The sequence below is a fragment of the Pezoporus occidentalis genome, unplaced genomic scaffold (genome assembly GCF_034315485.1).
Source record: "Pezoporus occidentalis ecotype Australia unplaced genomic scaffold, CSIRO_AGI_Poc_V1 ctg68, whole genome shotgun sequence".
NCBI classification, from domain to species: Eukaryota; Metazoa; Chordata; class Aves; order Psittaciformes; family Psittacidae; genus Pezoporus; species Pezoporus occidentalis.
In genome coordinates this window covers 1,850,914-1,868,939 of record NW_026916030.1, presented here as the reverse complement: position 1 = coordinate 1,868,939, position 18,026 = coordinate 1,850,914, and the positions used below count along the sequence as shown (strand labels likewise).

Sequence of the window (18,026 nt, the reverse complement as noted above, 5' to 3'; positions counted from 1 at the left end):
GTCTTTCAGTTAATAAGATTGATCTTGCCTCTTCTTCAGCTTCTTACACACAGTAAGAATGCCTGTCCGTATACAGATTTATGCAGGTGTTCATCTACTATGTTTCAAGATGAGACTGTTGAAAGCGAGAGTGCCTGTGCAGCAAGACAATTCAGACCAAAGTCTTGAAACTCAGTTTGGAAGACACCACCAGGACTGCTCCCATTATGATGGCATTAGAAAGCACTTCTCACATACAAGCAATTAATAATCAGTGTCAATTTACCTCAGCTCGCTCCTGATTAATTCTGAGCACAGTCCCATGAAGAGCCTTTAGCTGATTTTTAGCACTGGAGAGCTCTGTGGCTGCCAGTTTATCTGAAGTGACTATTGCTCTCTTCAGTTCCTTCAGTTCCTTGTCCAGACTGACAAACTGCATTTGTGCCCTGGCATCTTCTAGCTTTTTCTGAAACCAGGAACACAAAAGGATTTGTAAGTTTTAAGTAAAAAGCAGCATGGAAGAAAAGCTTTCTATTGGGATGACATTTCACCACCACCACGTATCCCATTTTGTACTATATGTGTATAAGTAACAGAAAAAAAAACCTAAAGCATGGACAGCCAATAACATTTAAAGAAAAGAAAGCTCTTATATTGAACCTCTGTGTTCCTTCCTATATTTGATCTTAGAAAGCAAAATAATTCTGAAGGGTTTGAATCTTTTTTTATCCTGAGCAGTCAGACACGGTGCACGGATTTGTCCTTATTCATTCTTACCCTTTTCTCCAGATCTTCCAGTTGAGCAAGAATAGTCTCTTTCTCTTCATCTGCCTCTTGGAGCTGTTGATCAGCAAGGCCCTGAATTTCTTCCATGCTCTTTATTTTTTCCTGCAAATGTTGAATTTCATTCTCTAACTGATGGATCTTGTTCTTATTCTGCCTGTTTTCAGCTTTAACCTACAAATGAAATAAGTTAGAATGGGTAGCCAGGAAGATTTCTTTCCCCCCTCCTATCAAAAGCCACTCCCTATTTTAATGATTTAAAGAACAACTTTAGGAAATGCAGCTACCAGCATACTCTGTACCAAAAGAGAAAGGATAAAGAAGTGCTTTGCCACTGTAACTATTACATTTTAAAAGTGCCCAAGTTATTCTGGTAGTGGTAGATACAGAGATGTTTCAAGAAGGTTAATGGCTGTATCTTTCTACCTATAATTAAACTCCCTGCTGCCTCTGAAATGTATCACTGAGTCTAAATTCTAATTAATCAAATAATTAGGCAAAAATCATAAAGACTATTAATAAAACATAAAATCAGACTCAGCTGTTACATCAACACCAAAAAGGGGGTCTCTCCTTGTATCATACAGCTACAGCTAGAGATTGCTCATGCAAATTTTAGTGTACATTAAACCCTTCACCTCCACACAACATTTTGGCAAGCTTTATGTAATAAAAGTCACCCAGAGGGTGCAAAGGAGCATGTGTCCTGTCAAATAACCTGATTTAAAACAGTCCTGAGTATAAGCAAACATGTTAGGGTTTTTTTGTTTTAAAAGAATTTGAAGACTGTGGTGATGCTTATAAAAAGCAAGCAGGAACAGCCAGTGCATTTCACTAATCAGAATTTCACAGTACATACAGCATGGAAGTGGTCAATTATTTGTTCTCCCTCTTCAGAAGCTTTTGTCTGCTTATACATTTTCTTTATAATGAAAATTTCTATGTGATATACAGTTGTGAACAACAGGAAAATCAAAACTCTATTAATGGTTAGTTTCATTTCCAATCATCATCAGCAGCATCCTGCTCTGATGTGAGTTGTCAGTTTGTTTCTGACAAGTAAAATTATACTTCTCTGAAAGAAGGAGGGTAGCAAAGCTTCATCTGTGCCAAACTTGATCCTTCAGCTGCAAGTTACATTTTTTTAGACAAAGCTGAAACTGTCTTATTCTGCTTTGTTGTTTTGACACGTGCCTGTCTGTATTTCTGCTGTACATCTTCCAGTTTTTCCTGCTGGGATGCCGTCTCCTCCTGCAGTTCTCTCTGTCTAGCCCATGCTTTCTCTTTTTCCCTCTGAGCATCAGCAAGGATGTCATTAAATTTGTTCTGCAGATTTGCAAGGCTTTTCCCTAAAACATCAGATGAATTCTGACATCTGAAAGAGAAACCAAGTTCCAAGACAAAAAATAGCAATTTTAAACTATGATACCAGATACTGAAATAACAAAGCCTACTACAATAGCACAAGTTTAAGACATCCAACATACATTAACTCAGGTGCAGCACCACTGCTCATCAGGCTTGTGCTCCACTTTCACATGCACAAATCTAACACTGTTCTTTTATTTTACTCACTTAATCTCTCCATCTCCTGTCTGAAGTTTTTGCTTGAGTTCATTTATACGAGCTAAGACCTCCTCAGGATGAATTAAGTTTGCAACCTCATGGTTGAGCTGATTCTGAACATCTTCAAGCTGTTGTTTCAGGAGATTATTGTCTCCCTGAAAAGAAAAAACAGACAAAATATTGGTTTCAGTGTGACCTGAACCAATACAAACGACAAACAAGAACGCAAACAGAGGCAATAAATTCTGCCTTAGGTATTGGTTCAGTTTTTTAGCTCTTCAAGTATTTTTCTTACTGACATGGACTGGATGAAGCTTGTGGGAAATTAAGATACATATAACAATTAGTCCCTCTGCAATGTGACTGAAGCAGCTCTGAAATGATTTCAAAGGTCAATCTAAATATCCAAAACAGATAAAAGACTATGGTGTGGGGTCTTTGGACAAGAAAATTAAAATCAGGAGAGTTATAAATCCTACTCAGGATGATAAACAAAATTCACATGGAATCCTTTAAAATCCTTATCACTTTCCCCTTGGGGGAGTAGGGAATCATACTGTGTATCAGGTAACCTTTTAAAGGCAACAAATACTTCACCTGCAATTGTTTGAACTGAGAAAGGAGCTCATAATTTTGCTGTTCCTTTTCCTCTGCTAGTTGTGCTTTGGTCAGTGCGTTGTCCAACATTTGCCTTTCTTTTTCAAGTTCAGCTTGCAGGGCTGACAGTTCCATCTACAAACACAGGAAACCTGCAGATTAATATCCCCACTCCCAATCCAACCTGTCACCCAAGTAAACAGCTCTGTTTCTTAAAACAATATGAACAACAGCCCTAAAAAAAAAAAAGAAATTAACAAACCCCAACCATCCCAGATTAGCCTGTCACCATATATACATTATAGATGTGTTTCCTAAAAATCATCATCATGGCTGGTACTGCAAATCTTAATCCATACCTAAGCATGAGCACATCCCATCCACCAGGTAACTGACAGATTTATTAGTGTTCTATAGAAACCTGCCAAGTTTTTTCTGAAACCTGGGGACAAAACACCACACTTCATTGTTTTTCATTTTCATTTCTGGCTGCAGTCTAGAATGTGCAATTGGAATACATCTTGCAAGAAAACTATGTCATTGATTTCTGACAAATGGAAACTGAAGCAGGGTAGTAGTTATTGTACATCATCATACACGAAACCAAATTAAGATCTTCAACAGTAAGATAAATGTGACTATATAAATCAAAGCATATGTGGTTCTTTCCCAGCAGAAAGCTGTTACTTTATAATACCTTACAAAATAAAAAGTTGGCTGTAAAACTCAATTTCTACTACAAAGAGCAAAGGCAAACTGTCTTTCACCTGCTCCTTTCACAGGATTACTTTAGTGTCCCTTCTCTGATGTAGGCAGTTATCTCTTTCCAAAGCAATGACTATTATTTTCCTTTTAACTACAGTGAATATTCTCTACACCCAAATGACCTGTATCTTACTTCAATGCAAAGCTATAAATCCTAGCAAACTGATATTACTTTCCATTTGGGGGCATTCCTAAACCAACAATTCCTTGCAAGACCACACTAGAGATGTGATATAGAGGAAGGTTTGGTTGTCTCTTATCCTGAAGCAGGATCCCTTTGGCAGCACAAGAGTTTTGTTCTTACCTGGCTACGTTGTTTTAGTCTTTCATATTCTTCTTTTTGCTGATTGGCTTCAGCATCTCTATCTCTTAGCTGCGCTTCCAATTCAGCCTCATAGGCACTGATGTCCCCTTGTGCCTCTCTAAGCGACTCATTTATTTCCTGCTGCTCTCTGAGTGCACTCTCTAGCACTGCAATTTCCTGGAATGTTACATTCATTTTAGAAGTACAGACACAGGAGAGGCAGGATTTCTTGAAGAGTACATTGCCTCATGAACTCATCATCACTGTGACAGCAGATAGATGAAAATAGACACACTAACCCTCATCTCTTAACATTAAAACTTAAAGCTAGGTGGCACCACAACATAGAAAGGTCAGGCCAATGACATGGCTGTGACAAGACTGTACTAACATCTGTGCTCAAGTTAAAAAGCATAGCTTAAAGCAATACACACTTGTCCCTGTATTAAGGTTTACATAAAACTCATCAGGATGCTAAGACAGCTCTTTAAGTTTCCATTATCAAAAACTTATTGTGTCCAAGAACTATGCTTTCCTATTTGCAATTTGGTAATTTGCTTCTTTCTTTCAGGTTTATTCCCAGGTAACTGAATTTGAGAAGAAATACACATTAAGCCTTACTTTTCTCATATTTTCTGTATCCATGGCAACTATTTCCAGGTTGTTTCTTTCCTCCTCTAGATCTGCCAATCTTTCTAGCAAAGATTCTTTATCCTTCTGCAACTCCTTACATTCATCATTGGCCTGTTTTGCCTGAGACTTAACACTTTCCAGGTACTCCTGTAATCCAATGATAATACTTTCTAAATCCCTTTTCAGCGCTTCATTTGTTGCAATTTGACCTGCAGAAATGCAAAACAAATTTGAGACACTTAAGAAACCACACTTATTTACAAAACAAACAAAACCCCCTTTATTCCTCTTAAGATGTTATTATTACATATTGCAGTAGGCAAGTAAGTAACTGGAACTCAACCACAAAATGCCTGTATTTAAAGCTTTAAACTGCAAACTGCCTTCCCCAAACATGTACAAATGAACATATTAAAAAGTAAACACTCCCATAAGGTCTCCTTTTAGATCAGTTAAGAATAGTTTTTCAACTTTCCTACACATTCTGTATTTCATTTAAAGGAAGATAAACAAAACAGAATCGTCAGTTCAACCCTCATGTTATCCTACCTACCAGAAATACTGCCAGACAAAAAGAAAAACCAACCCTCAGTGAGCTGCTGCTCCAAGTCCTTGATTTCCTCAGTTTCTTTTGCAATCCTAGAGAGCATTTCATCCAGGCGATTCTCAAGCTGTTGATAATGTTTGTTCATTACATCAAACTGCTGTTCTTTACTTGCTTTTTGAGCTTTCAGGTGAGCCTGAAAATTAACAGTTGGAAAGGTAAAGCAGGACAATACCAATACAGATTTAAAGTGTTAAATCAGTATTTAATCTCAGTTCTGCAATGTCTTATTACTACTAGTAAGTCACAAGTGCATCTTATGTTGTGGTGTTTGGGGTTGGGTTTTTTGGTTTTGTTGTTTTTCCTTGTTACTGCCTCACACAGAATCCCAGATAGGCTATCTCTGAATAACAGCATTGTTACCAGAGTCTCCCTTGCCCAGGCATGAAGAATAAAGGCTGCATTTATAAACTATTACTCATGGCTACTATCTTTCTTCCTGCCTTTACTTTTTGTTATAACCATTTCCTCTTTCAGTCAAGAGCAAACATGATTTCCTCCAGAAGCTTTAATCCCGTCATCCCGCATTGCCTTCACAGCAGATGATGCTTCAGAACATGTCAGGTCACCACCCGAAGGAAAATACACTGAACCACCAGCCAAGTCAGGCCAAGTTTACAACTAAGATGTACTTAAAGTGGGGGGGGGGAGGTGGGGTTGTGGGTTTTGTTTTGGTCATTTGTTTTGGTCTTGTTTTGCGGGTGTGTGTTTGTTGTGTTTTAATATTTCGGGGAAATACACCACAGCCACAGCTCACACAAGCTTTGCTCAGGACTTAGCACATTTAGTGTGAATTCAGGCAATTGTTTTAGCTGTATACAAAAGCTGGTTATGCACACAACACAGTGAGTGCTGTTTGTCACTGCTATGAAATCACTCACAAACGACTCAAACGCCAGAAAACTTGGAAAATACAGAATTAAGCCGTCATGACTGTCCTAGGCTCAAACCACAATGACAAACAGCCCCTTTTCTTACACCTCAAAATATAAATTGAGCTAGCAGTAGAAACGTTAAATACAAATTGTCAGAATAAAATCACTTATAAACTTGCTTCTCAAAGAGAAGTAATGGCTAAAACATCACTTTCTGCGCTTTGAGTGTATTAAACCGGAAGTTACTTCAAACATGCACATCGGTACAATTCAACTTGCCGCCCTGTTAAAGACAAACTACAGTTCCGCTTTCAAAAGTGAAATTCCACAAGGAAAACCCAAGCACAGCGCTGCTGCTGAGTCATTTTGCTGCCGCTGCCGCATGTCACAAGAACGCTGGTTAGAAAACCCCAATCACTTACAGTTTTGCCTTTGTCTTTTCTTCTTTCGAGACCATTTGCAAAACGCCCCACCCCTGATCTCGAAGTCATTTGAATGGAAAAGCGGTATCTTCAGCGCGGAAAGCGATTAAGCGGGGTCTCCCATGCACTCCGAAGGCTCCCGCGGCAGCCCGCCCGTGGCGAGGTTCCCCGCGGGTGCGGAGGGGCCGCGGCTCCGCTCCCCGCTCCGCGGGCGGTTGGCCCCGGTCAGCGCTTCCTGTGTTGTGATTTGAAGCGAGGGGCGGCCTGCGGGAAGGGCCGGGCCGGTTCCTGCGGGATCCCTCCCGCAGCCTCCAAAACGAGCAGCCCGGGGAAAGTGCATTAAATATATGTGTATGCATTTTGTAAAGTGTTTGCTCTGCTGAAAACGGCATCAAAATTCTTTCTTTGCATACTTCAATGCATCAAGATGGCCTGAAACGCTGTCATTTAAAAAAAACAGCTTTTTAAAGCACTATTCCAAAAGTAATCCCATTTCATTCAATTTAAAGTTTCTCTAAGTGTTTGCTGTACCCAAACACAGTTAAATCTGAAGTCTTACTTCCCTGCATATACAAAACATGAGATTATCAAAGTAATGTTCTTAGTGCATCATGCAGCTTTGCCCCAAACCTCTAACATGTTTCCTGAGCCCTTGCTGAGTTGATCAGTACTGACAGGACTGTGACAGCATCAAAAAGGCAATATAAGGCTTTCCAGAATCAGAACTATTTATTGAAAATTGATTCTACTTTCAGGATGCTGGACTATAGTGTAAAGCCAAAACTGCTGCTGCCACCTTCAGCTGTCTGCATCTCACTGGCTGAAATATTAGTATCAGCTCTCCCCGCTTCAGGTCAGCTGCATCAGCTACTCCAGATGTTTTTTCTAGGCTGAGCTCCTGCAAACAGACTTGTGGGGCACTCCAAGAGCTCTCTGACAAAGCAGGATGTCAGCTATAACCCTGCAGCAGTTACACTGAACTTTACCAGTCTTTAAGGCCAGATTCTACAACAAGATGCATTAGGATTTCTTACACAGAAACTGTCTCCACGGATCAGCAGAACATGTTTTTAAGAGCATAAAGATCTAGTTCTTAATGTGCTGTAAGCAACTGCACTTAAAATGAGCTGCCCAAGTGTTTCACTGAAGTTGGTTTTTTGTTTTTTATTTTTCTTTTTAAATGGGAGTTGTTGTTTTTCAGACAGTAACAGCTAAAAAAAAGAATGGTATATTGCAAAATAATATATAATTAAATAAACACAACAAATGAATGTTAATCTGTTAAAGCAGTCTTTACCACCTTTCTTGGTACATGAACGTATGCAGTACATAGAAAAATAAGATACCTGTTTTACTTACATGTCTTGGATCTTCAGAATTTAGAGAAGCAAGAGAACTCTGTAAGTCTTCAAGCTCTTTCTCTTTTTTCCCTATTTCTCTCTTTTGTTTCTCCAGTTGTTTTTCCAGTTCTAAAGCTTCCTTGCTTAGCTGATACAGGATTCGTATCTTTTCACTCAGTTGCTGTTCAAGACTTTCCTTGTTGGCCTGTAATATCTGGAGGTAGCATGAGGAGGTTGGATAAGAGTTTAATTGGATATACACAGCTGATCAGGAACATTTTTAAGAGTTAAATCAGACTGATGGTTTAGCCCAACAGGTTGCCTAAAAATGATTTATTAATTGTTTTGAATCTTCTTCTGTAGAATCATAGGATGGGGCCTTAAAGCTCATGCAGTTCCAACCCCCTGCCACAGGCAGGGACACCTTCCACTAGGGCAGGTTGCTCCAAGCCTTGTCCAGCCTGGCCTTGAACACTGCCAGGGATGGGGCAGCCACAGCTTCTTTGGATGCAGTTAACTGCACTACAACTCTGATAGCTTATTTATAAACAAGCTACCAAAAACCCTTAAGATTTTCCTGAGGCATGACAAATGCATTTACATATATATATATATATATAATGGCCCTTATAAAAAGGAATGGGAGAAAACCAGTTCTATTTTCTCCGTCAATACTGTTTTCCCTTGCTATTCACATAGCAATTTCTTTACATACCTTTTTCTGAGCCAGAGCATCCTCCAGTTGTTGCAGCTCCCCTGTTACTTTCAAAACTTGTTGCTCTGCATTTCCTATTGCACTTTGCAGTTCTTCTAATCTTCTTTGTGCTGCAGACAAAAATTAAACCAAAATCCACAACCTCCAAAATACATTATAATATTCTGTATAGTATTGATACATGTTCTCTGTTAAAACATTAATCAGATGTTTAGAAATTACAGCACCTGTGGCCTTTGATGCCTTATTGCTGTTCTTCTGTCAAACATGTCAAGCATTTAATCAGTGGAATAAGCTACACTGAATAACATATTTCAATTGAGATTTTACCTGAATCGATCTTTTTTTCTTTACCCTCTAGTAGTTCATCTAGAGTTTGAAGCTGGGGTTTCCCACAGAAGTCCTCTTCATCTGGCTGTATTTTTCCGGTCTCCAGCTGCTGAGCTTTGTGAGCAATGTAGCCTTCTCTTATAAACATATTTCTTTTATACCTGGCCTTACCAATGTATGGGCTTTCACCAGGTACATTATCAAGTTCAACATCCTGCAATGTATGAAGCAGTACATCTTTTATCTCACAGGTATGGCTGCAGTCAACTTGCAATATCATTTAAGTCTCTTAATCATTGAAAGGAAAACCAATTTTAAATTAGAATAATTAGAAGAAAACAGATGGCAACTGACTTGTTTGGCCTTTAATATTCTTGTCATTTTATAATAGAATTAAAAACACTCAACCCCAGTTGGTGTATGACCAGATTGTTGCACATGGGTAACGCAAATGGACACTTAACTGGAGGAACTTTCCCTTAATATTTTATGCTTAACAGTAAGATAGATTATGCTTAGTCCATTATGTTGTTGCACTTAAACTTTATTTGAACAGAACTTTAAAAACTCATTCAGTTAATGATTACTGATCTTTACATTCCTCGTGCAGACTCCCAAGATCCCTACATTTTTTTGCAAGTTGACAGAGGTTAGCTCTACTAGGAGAAAAAGCCAACAGAGAAAGGACAGGAAGTCTAATACCATCCAGCTCAAAAACATTCTGGCTTGTGGAATTTCTCCAAGTGAAAGGGTCTCTGCAATTAAGTCAGAAGAAAGGACTATAATTTGTTTGGTTAATAATAAGAATGAAATGATTGTTCACTGACTCTGCTTGGCTAAAACACATGCATATGTATACCAATATTCAATACATTGAATGTGACTCAGATTCAGTTTAGTTCAAATCTTATAACGTACACTTTTAAAATTATTTTATGGCATAACTCTTAATAAAGCAGCCTGTTAGAATTACAAAACTATTAAGTTTTCTGTTTTCCCAGCTAAAAATCAAGAGAAACAGCCATGAAAAAGATCCATCACTTTTAAATTGTTACCTCTGGTGGAAAATAATTTAACGGCTCAAATTTTGCATCAATCTTATAAAACGCCAGCTCCTGCTCCAGCTCATACTGCTTCTGGCAAGCTCGGGTGAGCTCCACTGTCTTCTGCTTTAACTATAAACCAGCAAACAAGGTAAGTTGCATTCAAGTGTCATCATCACATACATTCAATTCAGTAGAGAACAGCAAAAACATGAACTTTGAATCAAAGCTCACATCAAAAAAAGGTTAAAATGATGTATTTTGGATCAAGAATATCACAAAGTGCAACTTTATTACAAATCACAATTTGATGACTAAGAGTACACAAGAACCCCACAATTAACGTAACACAAGTGATCACATGAAAGGCCTTTTAAGTTTACATGCATGAAAGGTTTGAAGACAAATTTGTCATTAACTTAGGATAAAAAATAATTTGAGTACAATCCCTTTGCAAGATCTATGACAAATAATTAATGTATTTACTGCTACTAATGAGCAGCAAGAACTATTAACACTCCTTAAGTGTACAGAGGCTTTGCTGCTTAGGTTTTGAGTTTCTTTTTTTAAATGAAAGGTCCATCATGTGATTTCTTTTTAAATTAATTTTTCATTCTGAATACCTGAGGAAGAACATGCAGCAAAACTCCAACAGACAGGGGAAAGCAGGACTAATGGAGGATAAGAAGTAGAATGGAATAAAGGACAGGATTAAAGAAAAATTTTAAAAGACGATATATATCGTGCAAAAATGATCTGTGCATCCAAAAACCACAGTGAATATAAAGTCTCACTGGAACACTTAATGCAAATGTTCCTACTTCAGTAAACATGCAAATAAATCCTAGAAATAACATAACCATGCAACCCAGGAGCACAGTGGGGCTACCTTCGTGAGGAATAAAGGCTCTGTGGAAAGGGAACTGTGACAAACCAATACACCAGCTAAAGGAAGAAAGAAGTAGGCAAAGTTTGTCATTCAAAAGGATAAGAGGGGTTAAGCTGTGAAATATTTGCTGCTAAATCTAACTATACTGAAAACTATGTTATAGAAATAGGCTTTTGGTTAGCGTGAGTGTTCACAGAAGAAAGATCTATAGAAGTATTAGCTATAGGGATTCTGAAGGACTAAATTTTTGAGGACAAGAGAAAAGCCATATATTAAATTCCCATCAGATTATTCACAACCGGACACTCTCAAGGTAAAAGGACTTCTCTTGCATTTTATAGCTACCAGTGAAAGACAGTTCTCAGACACAAGTTTTTAGGATGATGTGAATAAAGTACAAGTAATCTAATGGACATAATGTAATAATCAAGGGGTATTGCTGACATACAGCGGGTTTGCACACCTTGTTTTGTCTCTTAATTTTAAATACAAATCTCCAGCATTTGAATTCTCACATTGAGAACTTGGTTTCTGACAACAAAACTGTTCCAAATATTTAGTTAGTACAAGTCATTTTACCAATTCATTTTTGGTGCCCAGGTCCCTTTGTAGGTCTTCATAGCTTTGTTTCTGTTGCAAAGTCTTTTCTTTTAATGATTTGTTGACTTCATCTTGGTGGTGGAGCTGCTCAAGAATTTTGGACTGGTTACGTTTAAGGGTCTCCATCTCCTTCACTGCGTTTTCCAACTCTCCTTCTAATTTTTCTATCTCTTCTGAAAAAAATATAAATAACAGAAACATTTAAATAGAAAATCTTTTCCTTCTAAACTTAAATTTTGTGTCATTCACTTAAGTTCTAACATATTACCTAAATTAAACCTGTCTAGAGCTTCCTGCCTGTCATGATTTGTCACTGGCTGTCCATCCAAGTTTTCCAGTGCTCGCAAATGGAATATGGTGTACAAGCAGTAGTGAGGCAGACTTACAACTGGATTATCAGCAAGAAATAGAGAGGTGAGATCTTGCAGAGGCTTTAGTTTAGCTATATCATGGAGCTAAATCAAAGACAAATGAAACAATGATTAGACATCCTGCCAAGAACAATTAAACCCCCATTAGTGAATTTCTGATGATAGAGTGTTTGATGTTAGGTCCATGCCAAAGATCACACTTAATGCTAAAGCATAATCTCTTAAAACCTACCAAAATACGTAGCACCATGAGTAAGGTAACTTCCTAAAGTCAAATACCACTAGAAAAAGGGCAAATTTCCTCAAGCTTGACCTTGGAAATTGTAAACTGACAAGGCCTGTGGATATATATAACTTGCCACTCCCCCAGACTTATTCACAAGAAAAGGGTTATTTTATCACGAGAAGTACTCAAAGCTGGTTCATCTCTCCTCCTCCTCCTCAGTAGCATGATTCCTTCAGGAACTGTATTAAGTGACTTCCCTTCATAGACATCCTTTTGTAGCTACAAACACAGAAGTTAACCTAGGTGACAGAACTAAATCTAGTCATGTCCTAAATACAGAATATAAGCAAATATATTATTTCCAGGTCTCCATATAATTAATTTACCATAAGAGACACCACCAATAATACGGAAAAGCCTTCAAATTTTCCCCAAGTTTTCAAATATTTTCCTGAACAATGTTATACAGGCTTATGCCTTGAATATCTGGCACAAAAGGAGTGTTTCTGATAAGCAATTTTGCTAGGCTCACAACAGCTGTATTTCACTATAGACTTTATGGAAAGACACTCAGCAATTATATACCAGTTCACTTCATGAAACACATCTGAACAATTATTGTTCCTAACTACGAGCACTTACTGATGATACTTTATTCTGTTTCAAATTAAGGATGCGCAGGGATCTCAGTTTCTTCCCTACCCACACAGGAATATGCTCAATCTCATTCCCTGCAAGGTTCAGCTTTTGTAGATTCTGCATATGTTCTATACCTTCAATTTTTCTGAAAATTAAGAAAAAAAATAACATTTTCAAGAACCACAGCAAATTTACAATGTAACTGAGGCACTATGGATAATTGACAACAAAATCTGACTCAATTATCAAAGAGATCAGCAAAAGCAGTTGTTTTCTGCCATGGACTCATAATTCAAATTAAATTACACCATCTTACTTCCCAGACAAGAAAAATAAGTACTTTACAGCAAGACTTTCTTGCTCTGTGTTTAATTTTTCCTCATCTTTATGTCAATATTGAAATTATATTAGTATGTGGTAATTCCATTTTAAGATGCAAAATGTGTTCTTTTTGAACCAAAAAAAAAGATGGTTTGGTGTTTTTTTTTTTCCACACGAAGGATCAACTGTAAACTGACAGCACGCAGAACTACATTTTTTAGTGTTACTAAGCATACAAATATTACAACAAATATGTCTGTAACTATATATACAAAAATACATAACTAAAGTCTGAAAACATACAGCTGCAGCTAAGAGCTACTCTGTTTTTTTCAGTTCCTGTTGAGAGAGGAAGTTGTGTGAATGCAATGTGTAGAAATGCTAGCATCTTGCTTACTTCCTATTGTTAACCTCTCTACTGAAATTGCAGCTTCTCTAGTGCAGTCTGACGTAAAGATCATAATTCACTAACAGAAAAAGGAAACCAAAAATTTTGTTATCATCTGAACCATTACCCTTAAATGTTTTTATACCAGAAAGACAAGATAGCAGACTCTCAAAACAGTAAGAGTAAAAAAGCAACTGAGTTCATAGCCTGCCTGATCAAGCCCATTCAGTTTCCTCTTCTGAAAGAAAACTTCTTGTATTGCCTGTATTAACGTTCAGTAAAAAGCTGAGTTAAATTTTTAATGCATTTAATTGGGTTATTGCACATTCTTCATTATGGTAGCTGGAAACTTGTATTTCTGGCTTGGCTTCCTAGGATAACAGTCTGGCTGCAGCAACGTACTCTAACATCACTTCCCAGAACTACTAATCCTTCTAAATATCTAAGAGCTTCTGCTTTTTAAGACAATGTCACCAAAGCCTGTTAGTCTTAATGTATGACTGGTGGGAAGTTCACCTTAACTGTTCCCACCTGTGAAAGAACCCACTTGATCAGTAAGTTTTATTTATATGGCTTATCAAAACTATGAGTGTTTCTGCTTACCGGATTTTGTTCCAAGACAGATTGAGTTCACGCAACTTCATCAGTTTATCCAACTTCTCAATCTTCTCTATCTGGTTGTTACTAAGGTTTAGTGTCTCCAGTCTAGAGCACTTTTCCAAATTTTCTATGTACTAAAGAACAGAAAATTAATCCCTTGGCATTAAAGCTTTCTATTTTTTTTAATTTTTTTTTTTTTTTGGTAAGAAAAAGGCAGATTTCTATTTTTTAACAACCACCTATTCATTAAAAAATACAGAGTATTCTAAAAGTTTATTAATTGCAGTTTTACTGTTGCATTCTAAACCCCTGCTTTAGGTAGTCTCCTATAACGTTTTTTTCAACAGAAGCCACTTTAGACCTAGGCTAACATAACTAAAATATAGCTGTTTACATGCACTTAAAAATAGACCTTTGCTAAAAAATAAACCAAAATGAATTTTTAACTTTGTTTAATTAGCAGTTAATTTTCAATAGCTTACCTTAAATCTCTTGTCCCCATCCTTTGGGGAAGAAAGATTCAGTGAGCTTATATAGGCCAAATTTTCCTGTTTTGACAGACTTTTTATGAGGGGTTCTGTAATGTACTTAACTCCTGGACTAAGACCATTTTTGGCTGAAATTAAACAGAGAAACTACCTTTAGTAGTGAAAAAATTAGTGACTTTAGTATTAGTCTTTTACTTCTCTCTGGATCCTGGGAAAACATTTAAAATTATTCCCTCCCTCCCCCAGGGCATGAGAAGAAAGAGCACACCAGAAGCATTCACAGGAAATGACACGTCAAGAGTAAGCGGCTCTAGCTCTTTGAAAAAGGCAGTGTGCATCTCTCTTCCAGGCCTCCCCCAGGCACAGAATGTAAGGGGTAAAAGTCTGATTATTTTACACAGCTTTCACTACTATTATTTCCACATTTGAATTCCAAAAGATAAAGGCAAAATTAACAGGGTTCTTTCCCAAAGATCATACATCTTTAATCATATAGTTCACAGAACATTGGCTTTTTATGCTTTTAGTATGTACTTTTCTACAAGCAGTTATTTGTACAATACCTTTATGAAACTTACAGTTAAAAGCAGCATCTACATTTTCTTCTGTAATATCAAGTTGTTGGTGCCTCTGCTCCATGCTTTTGCAAGCAGATGGAGATGCCTGTTGGCTAAGAGGAGATGGTGATCTGGTACTAGGACTGACAGGAGACATTGGACTAGGTGTCCGAGAAGCTGATGTCTGTGGTTTTCTACCAAATGCTTTTCTTTCTGAGCCTTTCTTCATTGCCAAAAATACAGAATATCATATGATCAACATCTGGAAGAACAGAAAAAAACCATCAGCCTGTATGTCTAAATCTTACTGGTTTACATGCCAACAAAGGTGCTACAGAAGTATGCTTTTTAAGGATATTAGGTGCTGCTTGTCTCAGTGTCTATGTTCTTAACACAATTTATCACTTCAGATAATACAGTCTGGGATACCACACAGGTGGTATTTGAGAAAAGTTGTCTTTTTAGCGTGAGAAAGTATTTCTAGCAGTGATTTGGTGCCACCCCCCCACCCCCCCAGAATCTAAGCCAATTCTCTAGTGGATGACAGCTTCCAGTTTTCACAGTCAAATACACAGATTGGTGTAGCTTTTTACTTACAGCACAACACCTGGAACCGACTGAACGCAGTAACTGCAATGTGTGTCCTGCAATGTGTGGACTACACAAAGCCTGTCAGGTTCAGCAACGCTCTCAACTCAGACTAACATGGTTGACAGAGGACAGAAAGAGCTGACTAGGGCACCAGTTGTTTTTACCACAGCTAGAAGTTACCCATTTCACAGGTAGAACAGTAAGAACAAGCGAAGAAACGCAACAGAGATGAAAAAACTCCTAAAATCAGACTAGCACTGGCCTTCCTTCAGTGTTCCCTTTTCTGCAAACAACTTATTCCGTGACTGCCTGGCAAATTCCAGTGAATGTTAACATAAATTTCCCCCCCGTGATGAATATATTTCCCTCAGGGTAGGCATAGGAACAGCCATGTACATGTCACGCATCAAAGCCCTTGTCGCAACCATCTTCAAGGGTCAGATTTTTACTAAACCTAGACCCAGTAAATGAAAAGCTCATTTTACGACATTATTTAAGATAGAAATGTATGGGGGGTTTATTATTATTGTTACTTATGAGCTATACAAATGATTATATTTTGTTTCGAGATTTTCTTTGTTAAAATTATTTTTTTTCTTGAGCCTTCAGAAAGAACAAACAAGCCACTCTATTCTATCCAATGCTTGGAGGCACAACTCATGCAGGGACAGGCAAGCGAGACTGGACACGGCAAGACAGGGAGACAGATGATGGTGAGCTAGTGAAAAGCTACTTTGGGATGTTTCATGTTTTAAGGACAACAGACATTTTAGCGCGATTTCTCGATAACAGATGGTGGCTTTGCAATGGAAACCACTCCGGCACCTTCACGTTAGAGCAGGCAGGGAAGGGGAAGCGCTGAGCAGACCTGGCCGCGGATGCGTGCCTTGAGTGTCTCCGTGCCCCATGGAGAGCAGATGGGCCCTCGGTGCCTCCCCGCTGCGGTTAACAGCCGCTCCCTCCGCCGGTGCCTCAGCCGAGCCCCGGCCCTTCCCCGCCCTCCCGCCGCGGCCCGCACCTGACAGGGCGGCGAGCCCCCAGCCCGGTGCTGCCGGCCGAGCCCGGTGCTGCCGGCCGGAGCTCTCCTCCGAGGGGCCGGGCTGCCGGGCTCAGCGACCGCAGTGAGGCGAGCGGCGATGCTCGCTGAGGGGGATCCCGGTTCTCGCTGACGGCGGTTCCCTTCAGGCCACCGCTTATGATTACCTGCGTTGACATGGTAACGCCGTCCCGCCGCTTCCCGCTCGGGGCAGCGGCGGGCAGGGCAGCCTTCGGGCAACTCCGGGTGAAAACAGCGGCTCTCGACGCACCTCTCTTCCAACACCGAGCGATCGTTGTCTCCACCGTTCGCCAGAGCCGGGGTGCTGCAGCTCCTTTAAGAGCCCGGCGTGAGGAAACGAGCCGACGCCATTTTGTCTGGTTGTTGGCTGGCGACGGGGGACCGGACCGGGGAGGGCAAGGCGGGGCCAAGCTAAGCCCCTCCCACAGCCGCTTTCCCGCCAATGGCGGCCGCTATGGCGCGTGCACTTTACCTCAGCGCTGAGAGGCGGCGATGAGCGTTGCCCCTCTGCCTGAGGGCGGGCTGGGAGGGGGGTTTGTACTAATTAAAGCCCTAATCCTGCATAAATAACAACATCTGCTCTGGTGGTAGTTACGTGTTTGTGTTTTATTTGTATGTATGCATCACACGTATCAGCGTAAGGTTGTATGCAGGCTGGTTTCACTGAGGAACGTTGCATACTGCGGTAGAAATGCATACTGTGACCGTGATAATGCAGTAGAGCTAAATTGCGACCATTTCCACAGAGGTCCTTAAATATATCTCTTCTAATGGTTTTGGGCTGTGTTAGTTAGGAATCTATGCAACTAGCTGAAATGCAGGCTTGACATTCAGTATCCCATGTCTAAAACATAGGGAAGGAGCATAATTGTGATTTAAAAATATTACTTCAGAATATTGTTAGGCTTTTTAAGTGTTTTCTGATGTTCCTGTTTGCTTACTATTGCTCACATACCATCTGCTGTTTGAATTCTCATATAGGAATAGCTATTTGCACTATTTTTAATCATCTAAAGCACCATACAAGAGTTTATTCTGTCTGTTGTTACTTTCTAGTTTATTCTGTCTATTGAGAAGCCCAAATTGGCCTTTCTGGAATGAATATTGATCAGAAACAGTTTTGTAAACGGCCTTCCCGTAAAGTTTGCTGCAGTATTTGTTTAAGCCTCAGAAGTCTTGCACAACTTTAGTTTAACTTTACCTGAACTTACTTGTAGAGGCCTACGGTTAGGTACCGGCCATGCAAAGGTTTTGTTACCAGTGGGTTCTTTTTGCAAATGTTGTTGGAATTAGTACATGTAGGTGTATTGCGCCCTCGTGTTTTCATATTGGGGTTTATCTGC

The 18,026-nt window shown here is 39.2% G+C and overlaps 1 protein-coding gene across 5 annotated transcripts in view; it reads right to left on the bottom strand.

The window, feature by feature from the left end:
- Positions 1–17,082, bottom strand: part of CNTRL (centriolin) — a 31,305-nt gene extending 14,223 nt beyond the window's left edge. The window contains exons 1-20 of one of the 5 annotated variants that reach the window (XM_062641174.1): positions 16,830–17,082; positions 15,057–15,297; positions 14,473–14,606; positions 13,994–14,124; positions 12,685–12,826; positions 11,714–11,900; positions 11,425–11,618; positions 10,847–10,901; positions 9,969–10,090; positions 8,914–9,127; positions 8,584–8,693; positions 7,888–8,082; positions 5,214–5,367; positions 4,616–4,836; positions 3,995–4,171; positions 2,926–3,060; positions 2,338–2,483; positions 1,957–2,137; positions 757–936; positions 266–445 (exon numbers count right to left, since the gene is read on the bottom strand). In XM_062641174.1, the coding sequence (XP_062497158.1) occupies positions 266–445; positions 757–936; positions 1,957–2,137; positions 2,338–2,483; positions 2,926–3,060; positions 3,995–4,171; positions 4,616–4,836; positions 5,214–5,367; positions 7,888–8,082; positions 8,584–8,693; positions 8,914–9,127; positions 9,969–10,090; positions 10,847–10,901; positions 11,425–11,618; positions 11,714–11,900; positions 12,685–12,826; positions 13,994–14,124; positions 14,473–14,606; positions 15,057–15,264 (3,066 nt within the window). In that variant the 5' untranslated portion in view covers positions 15,265–15,297; positions 16,830–17,082. Of the gene's footprint in view, positions 1–265; positions 446–756; positions 937–1,956; positions 2,138–2,337; positions 2,484–2,925; positions 3,061–3,994; positions 4,172–4,615; positions 4,837–5,213; positions 5,368–6,528; positions 7,628–7,887; positions 8,083–8,583; positions 8,694–8,913; positions 9,128–9,968; positions 10,091–10,846; positions 10,902–11,424; positions 11,619–11,713; positions 11,901–12,684; positions 12,827–13,993; positions 14,125–14,472; positions 14,607–15,056; positions 15,298–16,494; positions 16,516–16,829 lie in introns of those variants that run through there. The other 4 variants (XM_062641169.1, XM_062641171.1, XM_062641172.1 and 1 more) reach the window with 4 other exon arrangements.
- Between the last annotated feature and the right edge of the window lie 944 nt (positions 17,083–18,026).